At 36.9% G+C, this 12,414-nt stretch overlaps 1 protein-coding gene across 1 annotated transcript; it reads right to left on the reverse strand.

Annotated features, from left to right (window-relative positions):
• Positions 1–1,255: 1,255 nt before the first annotated feature.
• LOC138700334 (mucin-1-like) lies at positions 1,256–11,941 on the reverse strand. The gene is made up of 5 exons (XM_069826892.1): positions 11,795–11,941; positions 10,957–11,003; positions 9,639–9,704; positions 5,243–5,314; positions 1,256–2,172 (listed from the first exon to the last, which is right to left on the reverse strand). Exons 1-5 carry the CDS (start codon positions 11,931–11,933, stop codon positions 1,435–1,437), a joined length of 1,062 nt encoding a protein of 353 aa, XP_069682993.1. The 5' UTR covers positions 11,934–11,941; the 3' UTR covers positions 1,256–1,434.
• Positions 11,942–12,414: the final 473 nt, after the last annotated feature.

Consider the following 12,414-nt stretch of genomic DNA (forward strand, 5'->3'; position numbering starts at 1 on the left):
GCATGGTCTAGCATAAAAATACTAAAGTAGCTATGTTTCTGGCTTACTAGAAAAAAGATGCAATTTCATCAAAATCCTAGCCCTACTTATCAAGGTATGAACCTAACATCAACTAACTTATAAATATGAAAAAGTGTTGTCTATGTTCCAGTGAATGTCAGGAAGATTAATTTATTTTGTAGAAATATTTAACTTGTACAATTTGGAACATTTGATTACGAGAGAAAAAAAAAACAGTTCATTTTCGTTATATAGGCTTACTTTGTTATCTAACTGGGACACCATCTGTTTGAGTTTGAAAGATTAAAGCTATTATTTGTTGTCCTGAAGCTATTATACTTACGTTCCTTAAAAAAATTGTGCATGTTAAACTTATAGTCCAAATTCCGCCACTGATTGCTACGTCGTCTCGTTAAAATAGTCAACGGCTGCTTTGCTACGTACAAGGGGAGTTGGGGGGCCAGATACTTTCCCTACCGTTTGCTTGTGACCATGCCTACTATAAAGGATGTTAAGAAAGAAATTAATTTCCCAAAGATGGAACGTGTTTTTCATTATATTTTATACGTTTTGTAACAATTTAGTTCCTAAGTTTTGTTAAGCATGATAATGACTAATGAAAAAATTTCCCTCATTAGGAATTAGCAAGGCGTCATTTCTATTGCCGATCTATGACTTCTCCGTCTCTTTTCCTGTTTTATAGGTGTCCTTCCTGATATATCCATGATAGCCTGTCGCACAAGCAATGACGTGCTACAGAGTTTAGTTCTTATTTATTCATTCTCTACTCTGTCTCTTGTCTGTTGTTCGATGTTAAGGCTGGTTCACAATAAACCGGGAACGGAAACGACAACAAGAACGAGAACGGAAATACATTTATTTTAACGTTATTTCCGTTCTCGTTTTCGTTGTTTCCGTTTTCGGTTTATTGTGAACCAGCCTTTACACTTACGCTGTCTCGCCAACGGGGATGTATTAGAAAGCCTGGTGCACAATATATCGAGAACGGAAAGGATGACGAGAATGGAAATTTCGTGTATTATCGGATTCGGGGAAAATTCTTTGGGGCTTTGTAGCCTTCCGGATTTTGGATTCGGGGAAAACTGCTCGGGTATTTTGATTCGGATGACTGGATTCGGGGGATTGTCCACTCAGGTGTTACACATTCGAGTTTTTATTCGGGAGAATGGAAAAGAACAAAATGCCGTACCATATCGGTGAAAGGTAAAAAAAAAAAGGTTTCATGCTTAATGCATTGAATTTAAATCGTGGTTCTGTTTATATTCCTTATTCACATATTTACATTATTTCCGACAAAAGAGCATCTGATATACAATGTTTGTTAGGTTGTTAGAAGCAATATGTATACATGTTATTCAGTCATTAGAGCCTATATAGTACTACTTTCTATAGGAGCCTCTGTTAAACCGTCACCTACTGAGCTGATGTTGATCCTATATTATCTATTACAACTACTGTTGAGCCTTCCTCTGCTGGAGCTGATGTTGAGCTGTCAGCTACTGGAGCTGCTGTAGAGCCGTCTTCTGTTGGAGCTGCTGTTGAGCCTTCCTCTACTGGAGCTGATGATGAGGTGTCAGCTACTGAAGCTACTGTAGAGCAGTCTTCTGTTGGAGCTGCTGTTGAGCCTTCCTCTACTGGAGCTGATGATGAGGTGTCAGCTACTGAAGCTACTGTAGAGCCGTCTTCTGTTGGAGCAGATGTTGAGCCTTCCTCTACTGGAGCTGATGATGAGCCGTCAGCTACTGAAGCTACTGTAGAGCCGTCTTCTGTTGGAGCTGATGTTGAGCCTTCCTCTACTGGAGCTGATGATGAGCCGTCAGCTACTGAAGCTACTGTAGAGCCGTCTTCTGTTGGAGCTGATGTTGAGCCTTCCTCTACTGGAGCTGATGTTGAGCCGTCAGTTACTGGAGCTGCTACTGAAGGCACAGGAGAGTTATCTACTGCAGAAGGCGTTGAACTTCCAATATCTGGAGTCACTGATGTTTCTGTTACTGGAACTGTAGAATCACTGCCAGGAGTTGTGAAAAAATTTTGAATTATGTTCCAGATTATTTCCCAATCAGTGTCGTCAAAAGGATCACCACGAGGAGGGTGTCCGTGACGGTGACCATGGTGATGACCACGGTGATGACCAGAGTGATGTTTTCTATCCTGTGGAGAAAGTTATAATGTCTATTAAGATACTTAAATGCAAGATGTGTCTTATGTGGTTAGAAAATATGTTGACTATACGTGGCCCAATTGTCGTTCAGTTAGAAAATCACTTTTAAGCAAAGAGAATATTGTAGATCGATAACGAGCAGAAAAAAAAAGAAAAGAAAAAAAAACGACTGAGGCACATTTTACACGATTTAGACTCTCTTGTCGTACTGATTCCACCATTGCAACATTATCGTATTATGAACTGTTATCTGTTAATATAACGAAAAGTAGAACAGGCTGCAACAGTTTAATATCCTCGTCGTATGTCGGAGTGTTTAGCCTGTCATAGGTTAAAAAATTGACAGCTTTGTTTTGGAGTTGTACACATAAAATAAACGTATGCATCGTTGTGGAGGTGGGAATGTTGTTATATTCTAGTTTTTCTGGAAGTCTATAGGGTCCTATATGTATTCAGACTATTTTTAAGTAAGTTGCTTCGAATTCAGCTCTTCCCAGGTACAGGAAGGGAATACCAGCGTCGTCCTCGGTGATCTGATATTTATGCTCCGAGGTTCGCGATTTCATACCAGTGCGAGGGCTATGGATTTTAGAGGGCGATCAAAGCCTTAGCACGTCTGGAGGGAAGAAAAGCTCAGGATCCTTTGACGGAGAGTTACGATAGTAAAAACATTGTTCCTGACAGAGAACTCAAGGCAGAATTCGTCAGCATTTTCTCACCCATGTTTAATTCTGATTCTGAATAACCGATGTATTTGAACGTACTAGACTTCGTGAAATTTCCACGAGAATCGCAAGGTTTACTACGCACGCGGTATAGACTGTATGAGAAGGGGGCGTGCAACGGATGGAGTATGCCTCTGATGTAAACACTGTGCAGTATACTGCGGTTACGATAAAACCTGTATCCTGCATTCAAGAAATATAATGAATGATCATTGAAGTAGGAAATGTCTAAACATGTAAATACACAATTATTTTATAGTGAGATATATTAACTCTTAAAATTTAATGTAAGATACTCACATCATCCTTGAATATGTGCATTGCAGTGAAGAGTTACGTACATTTTGAGCGACTGCAAAGTAACCTCCTCCGATGGTCACTTAAACAGTTTTTATATTGGGAAAATGTACGTTCAACACGATGTAATACGTGCATTTTTGAAGAACGGAAAGTCGCTACTTTTTAGTACACCAACTACAGACGTCTTGTCATGACATGATAGTTCATTATTTATAATACGAAATTGCGAATAGGCAGAATGTTTAGCAATAATGTTTCTCAACTTACATTTCACTTTTTCTGAAATTAGTGAATTGTTATTTTGGATAACGGTTTGTGATACTTTATACACTATATTAAGGGCTTCTGAGAGGTGTAGATTAGACGATTCTAACAGGGTGATATTTTTGGACACAAGTTTAAAATTAGAATCAATGAACAGAATATCTTCCAATAGCTGTTCAGAAGGCAATGATTTTACAGCTGCAACAGCGGAACTGTCTGTGCTATCCAATGCATCAATTACCTCCTTTATTTTGCCGTAATATTTTGCATAATAATTAACAGCATCCAACCACGTTTTCCAACGGGTCAAAACTGGCTGCGGGGGTAAGGGTATTCCAGGGGCAATTGTTTGAAACAGCAACACTCTCATTGTAGTATGTTTGACTGAATTCTTGTCTGCACTGAACAAATGTTAAGCTTTGACTATTCCAACCACAGTAGTGCAAAAACAAGTGCTTACATAGGTATACATTAGCTGTAGCTGCTCCATGTATTTGGACCGGTCACAACTCTTAACATGAACTGCTTATAGTACCAGACCGGGAGGTCGCTCACCTCCTCTATACTACCGTACGTCGGCAACCTGATTGCATGCTGCGTGTGGCAATTCAACGAAGTCTAGAACGTACTAACGTTAAATATGAAAGTACTGCTACAGAGAGAGGCAGCGAAAAGTTACCGCACTATGCGGGGGACTTCAGGGAACAGATTGCCCGCAATCCATTGCTCGACTCACCGGTCAGCTGTAGCAGCGCGGGCGGGCCAGGCGTTCAGTTTCATTACGGTAGCCTAAAATTCCCGAGTGGTGGGGATGGAGTGCGCTGACAGTAGGAAGCATACGTAGTTGTGTTGCATTACTACACTTGTTATTGAGCATTATTTGCGTATTGCACAACGAATATTTCTAGTTGAGACATTTCTCCTGAATAATAAACCGTACGGTAGTACCGTTCGTAATTGTCAGTCAGTTTCGTGATGCTGGTCAACCTGGTTGGCGAGTTGGTATAGCCCTATGCTCAACGTTGCGGGTTCGATCCCGGCCCAGGTCGATGGCATTTAAGTGTGCTTAAATGCGACAGGATCATGTCAGTAGATTTACTGGCATGTAAAAGAACTCCTGCGGGACAAAATTCCGGCACATCCGGCGACGCTGATATAACCTCTGCAGTTGCGAGCGTCGTTAAATAAACCATAACATTCGTGATGCTGTAATGTATCTCAGTTTGTTCCAAAGTTATTGGTGAGTGTGTACACTTTTTTGGACTACTCTGTGTATTGATTTAATAACATTCAAGATTTTATAAAGTATAATATTTAAGAACAGCTATCTAAGCAACAACAGCGCTAATAGGCTAACGCTCTTATTGCACCCAGCCCCTCGTGTCTTCTTTGAACTGTAGTGCATCGTATTCTATAGTTGTATCACGATCGGCCAGCTTTTGAATCATGTTTCATAGCAGTACTACCATGGGAAGTGTTACGAAGGGGCATTAATAATTTAATTGAATCCCCCCATTCAGAAAGGGCTTCAGTCACAAATTGTGCAAAAAAAAAAAAAAAAAAAGATATCGATAGAAATCACATTTTTATGGGTGGCTCCATCGGCCTGTGTAGAAAGGTATTCAGTGCAATGCTTGGAAAGATAGAAACTTAAGCTTCTTAGTTTTCTAAAAACTAGATCTAATGGACTGTAGTCCTTTCTGCATGGGGCGGTTCTATTACAAATATTACACAGTGTGTAGTGTTAATAATTATAAGCAATTCTACTTACTTGGCCTTGGTTGTCGTCGTCTCCACCGAATCTTGGACCTAATCCAAATGGTCCAAATGGAAATCCCGGTATCTGCAACACAGTTATTCTCATAGGAATGTTGCGTTTGCAGTATATTTAATATCAGGACCGAAACGAGATAGGGAACTTTGGAGCTGGGCCTCTTAAAGAAGCATTTTGAGCATCACTAAATTTTTTTGTCGTATTTCTTTAAATATTCCTCAATATGTAAATTTTACATTTAATATTTTAATGGTTCGGTCTCGAGAGAAAATAATAATAATAATAATAATGATAATAATATTAACAAAATAATAATAATAATAATAATAATAATAATAATAATAATAATAATAATAATAATAATAATAATAACAATAACAATAATATATCTAACTTGAATAGTATTAGTATTCAAGTTAGATATGTAAAATAATTAAAAGCAGTTCATGAACTTTATTAAGTTAATGGACTTCACAGTAGTGTAATTATTGTAAATGGTGAAAATACTACTCTAGTTAAAATTAGTATTAGTATTCAAGTCATATATGTCAAAATAATTATAAGTAATTCATAAACTCTACTCAGTCAGCTGACTTTACATCCTTGTAAATATTGTGAATAGTCAAAACACTACTATTGTTACAAATAGTTTACTATTAGTTTTTTTGTAAAGTTCAGACAGAATGTAAAAGTATTGTAGCAACAAATGTGTGTAGTATTGCATTACTGCAATGGAGCATACTGAATAAAAATAAATAAAAATAATAATAATGATAATAATAATAATAATGATGATGATAATAATGAAAATGATAATGATAATGATGACGATGATGATGACAGCTCTTCCTTCCATATCTTCATTGACCTTTCTACTGAATTCTGCTGTCCTGAATCATACATAATATGTATGTATGTATGTATGTATGTCTTTATTTATTAACACTACAATTGGGTATACACCCGGTGGCAGTGATATATAATATACAATAATTACAATTACACGAAATAAAATAAAATAAACGTAAATCTATAAATAGTAGATGCAATAAACCTAGGACTATAAATAAAAACTATTCTATAATAATGCCTACGATAAGCAAAAGTAAATCTAACTTATAAGTACTTCTATTTCACCCAACTATTACCAATTAAAGTAATTACATATCACCTTAATTAATTACATACCAACTTAATTACATATCATCTTAATTAATTACGTATCACCTTAATTTATTTACATATAAACTAAATTACATATCATCTTAATTAATTACATATCAACTTAATTAATTACATATCAACTTAATTAATTATATATCAACTCAATTAATTACATGACACAACTTAAATAATTACACTGCACCTCCAATTACATTTTCAGTCTAATCTTCTCAACCTTTCCTTAAATGTATTGATTTTAAGAGGACCACCCTGAAAGATTGCCGCAGGTAAGCTGTTCCAGTCTACTATTGTGCGGTTAACAAAGGAAAATTTTGCCACGTCCGTTCTTTGTTTTCTACATTTAAACTTCCTAATATGATCAGCCCTGCCTAAGTATGATGGTGCTGCTAATCTAGCATTGATATCGGTCCATGCTTTGTGTCCCATTTGTGCCTTAAACAATGCGGTGAGTCTGGTTTTTCGTCGCCTTGACTTGAGAAGCTCCCACCCTAAGTCTTTTACTATCCCCTCACCATGTCCCTTCCCATTTTGACATATTTTGCTGCCTTGCGTTGGACCTTTTCTATTGAATCGATTTTGTTTTGTCTGAAAATATATCTAAAACCTCAATACATTATCTCTGCAGTTATTTCTATTGTTTTAATAAGTTAATATTATTGTTACAGATATCAACTTACTTCCATATATATCTTACCCTTAGTTGTATTCATATCCTGCATTTCGTAATATATTTAAGAAAAATTAATTATTTTACGTTTAATATTCTCATGTATTCCTCTTAAACGCCCTCGATTCACTTCAATATAACTTCTTAAGAGAACTGTTACTAGTTTATATACTCTCAAGAGCTTCTTTTCCTGGTGAATTGGTGATTTAATGTTCATAGCGAAATTATGTAGATTTGGATATATAAATTTATAGAGTTTTTTTTTATATATTATGTCCAATCCAAACAAAATTGGTACATAATATACTTTTGTGATAGTGTTATTTTGTAGACGAATAACTTGTATCTACATATGAAGACTGGACATAAAAACGGCTATAGTAAGTGCCAATATCGTTGAAAATTAGTTCCCCCCCCCCCCCAAAAAGAAAAGAGTATGTCCCTGGCTAGTCCACTAGTTAAAGCTAGGATCTCCCATTTTAATTTTATTTAGAGCATAGATGTGCAAAAGATATGATATTATGTTACTAATCGCGCAAGAAAGCTCTGTTTTCTATGGTTTTCCCCTTGGAACTTTGAGTTTTTTATGTTCAGTCTTCAAAACTAAAGGAACATAACAAGAAGATTTCGCAAGCGGAAAGACAGTGCCTGTTATCCAGGCAAGCTATGCGATTATTTGATAGACTGAAAAGCTAAAAAGCTGTATGGATAAAATATCTTTGTTACTTTCTTATATATCTGGATTACTTTGCATTGATTCAAAAACACATTATGCATGATATTCGTCTATGGGATGGTGTGACATAGGCTCTATTAAGAATAATTTAATATGTCAAAATGTTACGTTTCCACTGTTAAACTTTACTTGTCCTCAGACGCTACTGGGCACATAGCATTGAGTACGCTAAACATATCAATCAATCCGAGGGTTCTTTCCAAAACTCGAACCGGAGTTCGAAGAGTTCTACTTGTGCTCCGTTTGAGCATTGCTGCATTAAACTCTTCCCACTCAGGCAATAGACTACTAATCGGTAAATTCTCTACCTGATTAGGTGGTCAAGTCCGGTGTTCTCTTTGCAAAGGTTATGGTTACTGTAAATTGAGGACACCTAAGTTAAGAACGAAGGTGAATATATATATATATTTTTTTTTTCAGTTGGTTTGTTAGTTATCTGTTTTGTTTTCAGTTGGTCTATGTAGTTATTTTAGAGCTAATGTAGGGGAAAATTGGGTACAGTAAGACAGGGAGAACAGCGAGACATTTTTTATTACATGGTAAATTTTGATTTGAGATGTTGGTAACAGTGGAGTTGTATGTTGCATGAGTAAAGTAACAGTATTTACATACTCGATTTGATTCTAGTTACAAAGGTGAGTGATGAGAAAAAATAATTCGTAATTTTTCACTCGAGAAATAAAATTTTGGCTTGTGTTTAATGAAGGTTATATTGGATATACAAATGAGATATAAATATGAATGTTTTGTTACTTAATACTATGGTATTTTAGAATATCTTTGGCAAAGTTTCGTCTTTCTTGTTTTAATTTTGAAGTGATGGCGTCATTTTTAAATGAACTATGCGTAAAGGGAACAGTGAGACATGCCATTGAAGGGTACACAGAGACGTCTCACTGTTCCCATGTACCACTGATTTGCAAAAACAAACTGTAATTATATTACATTTACCAGTAACTAACATTAAAAATGAACATACTAGTAACCAATTTAGGAACTGTAGCTTAAAATAATGGATACATCACATTTTAATGGTTTCATAAATAAAAAAAATATTCACAAAATTTAAGAAAACGTCAAAAAAATAAAGAATTACATCAAATTCTTATAATCATAAGCTTTGTTGTCACCAAAAATCAATTTAATTTTTTCGCAAAAGTTTGAAATGTCATGGAAAATTCAATTTTCCAAATGTTCCAGATATTTCAATGGTTTCGAAGTCAGACATCAAAATGATTTTAAATAAGCCTACAGAACAGCATGTTTTTGTTTTCTTTTGAAATAAATGTAAATCATTTCAATGTCCGTTAATAGACACTGTGGTGTCTCACTGTACCCTCCTGAATGGGAACAGTGAGACATTTGCATTTTTTGACAAACACGTATTGTATAATATGTCCTTTATCTATTAACATTTTTGTTTATGTATCATTATACTCCATGTTTTAATGCCTATTTATGTTGCACTTGACTTTAAAAATACTTCAATTATCACTTGCATACATATGTCTTAATATTTTGTGTCTCACTGTACCCACTACTCCCCTATGTAGTACATATCGTAGTATATTTCTGTACGTAACATACATTAATAGATCGTGATTACGAAGAACGCGAGTGGTTCTGCAGTAATTATCCCAGACCCTCTGCAATAGCGGGAAATAAATTGTGTGTATGTGTTTTTATTTTAGTGTAGTGAATAGGCTTCATTGTAGTACCGTCATGACTGGGAGGAAAGTATTCATAAATTAATAATATTAGTGGTATTACACTGTGTGCAGTGATACAAGAGTGTGGATACTTACGTCGTCATCGTCATCGTCATCATCTCCGCCGAATCCGAATCTTGGATGTCGTGGACCTCCCCATATCTGCAACCCAGGTTCAGTTTGTTCAAATGACACGTCATATCAGTGAGAAACAAAATAGAATACGAGTATATGAACTTCCTCCTTGTAGCTTACTTCGGAATTGTTTTTCCGTATTCACTTTCTGAAGATATACGAGGGCTATTCATAAAGTAACTTCCGTTTATTTTTCACAAACCTGTGAATGACGTTACAGAATTGGGTTATAATACGTTTGAAAGTATACACTGTAGTTTATTTTTCCATATAGTTTCCAGTCACATTGAGACACTTGTCGTAGCGTTTGACGAGCTTTGAAATTCCGCAACCGTAGAATTCATCCGCCTGCGACTGAAGCCAACCTACGACGCTGGTTTTCAACTCTTCGTCATCGTCAAAGCGCTTTGAGCCAAGCCACGTCTTCAAGTGCATGAAGAGATGGTAATCGCTAGGCGCCAAATGTGATCCTTTTCTCGATCAGATTGTGACAGGAGATGAGACTTGGGTGCGGTATGTGAATGCAGAAACAAAGCTTCAATCACTGCAGTGGAGCCATACTCACTCGCTGAAAAAAACCCACAAAGTGTCGCCAAACACTTTCCACGACGAAACTCATGGCAACTGTCTTCTGGGACAGAAAAGGAATTTTGCTAGTGGAGTTCTTGGAGAAGAATGCCACAATTAACGTTGAGCGTTACTGTAACACACTAACAAACTTGAAAAGGGCCAGTCAAAACAAACGTCGTGACATGTTGAACCCTGGGGTGATTTTCCTGCATGACAACGCCCGGCCGCATACAGCGCGTCGTACTGCGACCAAACTGCAAGAGTTCAACTGGGAAGTATTGGATCATCCTCCCTACAACCCAGATTTGGCGCCTAGCGATTACCATCTCTTCATGCACAGGAAGACATGGCTTGGCTCGAAGCGCTTTGATGATGACGAAGAGTTGAAAACCAGCGTCGTAGGTTGGCTTCAGTCGTAGGCGGCCGAATTCTAGGATTGCGGAATTTCAAAGCTCGTCAAACGCTACGACAAGTGTCTCAATGTGACTGGAAACTATGTGGAAAAATAAATTAGAGTGTATACTTTCAAACGTATTGCAACCCAATTCTGTAGCGTCATTCACAGGTTTATGAAAAATAAACGGAAGTTACTTTATGAACAGCCCTCGTATAAGAATTTCTTTTCTTGGACCGATACAACGGTTACATGTGTACTAGAAAGCCTGCTCCATACGTAGGCCTATTGATTAGAATAAGATGTTCAACTCACATCAGAATCTCTCCCTCCAAACTGTGGAGCAGCTGATACATGGACTCCTGTAGACAAAGAAAAAAAATGTATGTGCTTAGAGTGAAACCTACAGAGCAACAATCGGCCGGCAAAATTATGTTTTAAAAGCACACCGCACGCTATTGTATGATGCCGACATGTTAACCATGAGGCCGTGTCGATGATAGTATTAATTTTTTTGTAAATCCTTAAATTACATATCAAGAATAAAAACTTTCATACATTTCAAGCGATTTCGTAAATTCCCAGCCACTTATTTTTATGATTTTGAACATCTTTTCACTGAACTAAATGTAGCTAATCTTTAAATGTATTTTTATATAGGCTATTGGTTCAAGCTGCAAGTCCACAAATGTGGAGTAACGGTTAGCGCGTCTGGCCGCGAAACCAGGTGGCCCGGGTTCGATTCCCGGTCGGGGCAAGTTACCTGGTTGAGGTTTTCCCTCAACCCAATACGAGCAAATGCTGGGTAACTTTCGGTGCTGGACCCCGGACTCATTTCACCGGCATTATCACCTTCATCTCATTCAGACGCTAAATAACCTGAGATGTTGATAAAGCGTTGTAAAAAAACCTACTAAAACAAAAAAAAAAATTCAAGCTGCAAAATAATTAAAGAAATCGCGTTTAGCCATAACTTTATAGACGGTGGTTATATGTGTATTTTGAAGTTATGTCTTACAAACACGGCAGTTCTATTGTCTGGCTCAGAAACTTCGATATAGGCCTATTTAATACCATTATATTGCTTATGCTGAAGATAGATTTCATGGATGAAGTCCTGCAATGATTACATTCCCGATTCTTGTAAACTTACCAGTGGAAACGCAGATGAGCGCTAGGGCTGCCAGTAAAGCTCTTAGGCCCATGGTGAGGAGGACTGGTGTGGTAATTGTCATCCTGCCATGTATATATTGGCGCTCTATCAGTGGGGGGTTGATTTTGTGCTCTGTCATTCAAGAAAGGTTCCCCTTTTGCGATTAACCTAATTGATGGCAGAAATAGTAACCAATATATCACGTGTCTGTGTTACGAGACTAAAAGAAGGTTAAACTAGTTTGATATCTGAATATCTCTGTCTGTAATACGGAAAAAACTAGCAATGGGTATTGCTCATGCTGTTATATGCGTCATCAACAGTGGTCAGACTTCCTGATTGTTATCAAAAGATAACACATTCCTTAAACAGGGGATTTTCGCTTCAATTTTTCCCATGCCTACATACAGGATGTGCCATATTCCTACATAGAACTAGACATTTGTACATTCCTAGTTACTGTTTATAATTTCATAAAATTTGATAATAATAATTGCACACGTCAATATTTTAACAGGTTTCCTAACCTGACAGGATACGTGCATGTTTCGATTAGAACAGTGGAAGCTTAGTTTTTACAGCAGAACCCCGATTATCCGCCACCCTATTAACCGATTGGT

This window comes from Periplaneta americana, chromosome 5 (genome assembly GCF_040183065.1).
Source record: "Periplaneta americana isolate PAMFEO1 chromosome 5, P.americana_PAMFEO1_priV1, whole genome shotgun sequence".
Classification (NCBI taxonomy): domain Eukaryota; kingdom Metazoa; phylum Arthropoda; class Insecta; order Blattodea; family Blattidae; genus Periplaneta; species Periplaneta americana.